The sequence below is a fragment of the Geospiza fortis genome, unplaced genomic scaffold (genome assembly GCF_000277835.1).
Source record: "Geospiza fortis unplaced genomic scaffold, GeoFor_1.0 scaffold1004, whole genome shotgun sequence".
NCBI lineage: Eukaryota > Metazoa > Chordata > Aves > Passeriformes > Thraupidae > Geospiza > Geospiza fortis.
Window position 1 is genome coordinate 176,314 of NW_005054693.1, and position 3,017 is coordinate 179,330.

A 3,017-nucleotide genomic window follows, 5' to 3' on the forward strand; every position below is an offset into this window, starting at 1 on the left:
CCAAGGAATTCCTGGATGTGGCACTCAGTGCCAAGGAGGGGATCAGTCCCAGGTTGGACTGGATGGCCTTGGAGGGATTGTCCAACCTCAGTGATCCCAGGATGGGAATTTTCTTGCAGGGGGAATAACAAACTTTGCAGCACCGGAATCCTGGGGCATTTTGGGAAAAGGCAGATGGAAGAGGAGGCTGCAGCTTCTCATGGAAAAAGAGCCAAAGGAGGAAATCTGAGAGAGCCGGAATGAAGGGAAATCACCCAAAATGTCACGTGAGAGCTCAGAGCCCCTGGCAGGGCCTGCAGGGGCTCCAGGAGAGCTGGAGAGGGACTGGGGACAAGGCCTGCAGGGACAGGAGCCAGGGAATGGCTCCCACTGGGAAAGGGGAGATTGGGCTGGCATCTTGGCAAGGAATTCCTGGCTGGGCTGGAATTCCCAGATTTGCTGGGGCTGCCCCTGGATCCCTGGCAGTGCCCAAGGCCAGATTGGACACTGGGGCTTGGATCCGCCTGGGACAGTGGGAGGTGTCCCTGCCCATGGAAAATGATCAGCTTCAAGGTCCATTCCCACCCGAACCATTCCATGATCTCACAATTCCATGCTCACCATGACCAGCTCAGACGGACCAACCTGGACACTTTGGGGTGGAAATCCAGCAGGAGACCCCTCCAGGAGCTCACGGACCATGGGACAACCCCCACCCGTGGCCAACATCCCTTCCGTATTGTCCCACATGCCAATCCCAGAGATTTTCCAGAAATTCCAATACCTCCACCCTCAGGATGTCATCGGCAGGGATCTCCTCCACCTTCTGCTCCATGTGCTCCACCAGCTTGGTCTCCAGCTCCACCAGGATCCGGCCCCGATACGCGACCCCCTCGCCCTTGGGATAAACCAGGAACAGGAGTCAGGATCCCGGAATTCCCTTCCCGAGGCCGAGCTCTGCCTTTGCTTCCAAGGAGCTTCATTGCGGAGCAGCGGGATCAGGCAGAGACTTCCAGCCGGTGCTTCCAAGGTGGAATTTTGGGAGGAGAGCAGGATCGGGAGGCGTTAGCGGGAATAACCGGGAGCGGGGAACGCAGTGCAGGCTCCTGATGACAAAGCCAGGTTGGGTTAGAAGCAGCTTTTTTTGGGAAAAGAGGAGCCAGAGGTTATTTTGGGATGCGCCGGGAAGCAGCCGATGTCACCTTTCCCAAATTGAGCGTCTCGTAGGGGTCGGGAAATCCGGTGAATTCCCGGGGGCTGCCGTACAGGTTGATGTAGCAGGGCCCGAAGGTCGGCAGGAATCCCAGCCCGTCATCCACTGGGAATGGCAGGGAAAAGAGGGATTAGGGAGTGCTGGAGGTACCTTGGGAATGGGATCACACAGCTGGAGGCCACCAAAATCCTGGAATTTCCACCCATTTTCAATCCCACGACCTCGCCTTGGAGCAGGAGAACGATACGGAGGGTGTGGTGCTGAATCCTGGGAATTCTCAATCCCAGGAAAAGTCCCCAGGGAAAAGGGCAAGCTCAGAGAGGGGTCGGACAAGAGTAAGAGCGACAGGAGAGAGGAAAGAGCCTCAGGACATGCCAAGGGAGGTTTAGGTTGGATTTTTTTGGGAAAAGTTCCTTTCTGGAAAGGGCTGCCCCCATCCCTGGAGGGATTGAACATCCCTGCGGATGTGGCACTTGGGGACACGGATACGGGGTGGCCTTGGGAGACAACGGATCAGAGGGATTTTCCAATCCTGTGATTCCATGAGGAGAACCACTCATTTTTATGGAATTCTGAGCGGGAATCCTGCCCTCCGGCTGGCTCCGCATTCTGGACACGACAGCATCCCGGGAATCCCCAAAGGGCCAAACTAGAGCCATTCTTTTTTCCCAAGGTGCCCAACTCATCCCAGCGCATCCTCCCCCAGTCCAGAGAGTGGAACCAGTAAAACCAGTCCCAGAAGGCGCTGGAAAAGCGGGATGTTACTGGGAACGTACGGTCCGAGGGTTTCAGAGGCTTCACAGGAGCAGGAAACTCATCTGAGGCACAAAGAGAGGGAGAGAGGTTGGGAGAGGTTGGAAGAGGAGCACGGAAAAGAGATGGAGATGGGAATGAGCGGGGAGAGTCCCACGGGTTTCAGTGCGGAGAGACAGAGAGAGAATGGGAGAGGTTTTTCATGGAATCATGGAGCCAAGGAATTATGGAATCGTGGAATGGTTGCGGTGGGAAGGGACCTTAAAGCCCATCCAGGAGCATCCAGGGACACTTCCCACTATCCCGGGTCGTTCTGAGCCTTGTCCAAGCCTTGGACAATTCCAGAGGGTGTGGGATTTTGGAGTGGAGTGGGATTGGAGAATCCCTAGGGTGCATTCCCAGGCATTTCCTTGGGATCAAGCAGATCCCAGTGGTGGGAAAGGGAGATGCCAATCCTGGATTCCACCATTCCCATCTTCCCTCCCAGCCTCTCTCTCTCTCTCTCTCTCTCCAGCCCATCCCAGGATCTGTGTTGGGATTGGGAAGAGAGGACTGGACAGTGCCAGGGGTGGACACGGGTGGAGCCTCTGGATCGTGTCCTGATCCATGGAATCCCGGAATGGCTTGGAAGGACCTTAAAGCTCATCCCATTCCACGGTCAGGGACACATCCCACTATCCCAGCATGCTCCAAGCTTTTTCCAACGTGGCCATCCCGTGTCCCTCCAGCTCATGGGCAAGTCACAAAGCCAAGTGCGGAATTCCCACTGGGATCACGGATTCCACGGAAGCGCTGGCAGCAGGAAAAGCTCATGCAGGTGGAAGCTCCAAGCCCTCAGCAGGTCCAAAGCTGTGTCCCAAATTCCCGCCCTCCCACCTGGCACCAGTGACAGGGACAACCGGCTGAGCCCCGCCATGCCTGGGGGTCCTTACCCTCAGAAAATTCCCGGGATTTGGGACAGCATGGGCTGGATGGGAATTCCCACCCTGTGACAGCCCCTAAATGTCACCTCAGTGGGATGGACACCTCAGGGGGGACATGGCTGCCAGCAGCAGTGCCACCACCACCACCA

At 56.6% G+C, this 3,017-nt stretch overlaps 1 protein-coding gene across 1 annotated transcript in view; it reads right to left on the reverse strand.

Annotated features, from left to right (window-relative positions):
* Positions 1-3,017, reverse strand: part of DYSF (dysferlin) — an 81,886-nt gene that overhangs the window by 62,541 nt on the left and 16,328 nt on the right. Inside the window, exons 17-18 of the mRNA XM_031065169.1 lie at positions 1,182-1,297; positions 764-877 (exon numbers count right to left, since the gene is read on the reverse strand). Of these exons, the coding sequence (XP_030921029.1) occupies positions 764-877; positions 1,182-1,297 (230 nt within the window). The remainder of the gene's footprint in view (positions 1-763; positions 878-1,181; positions 1,298-3,017) is intronic.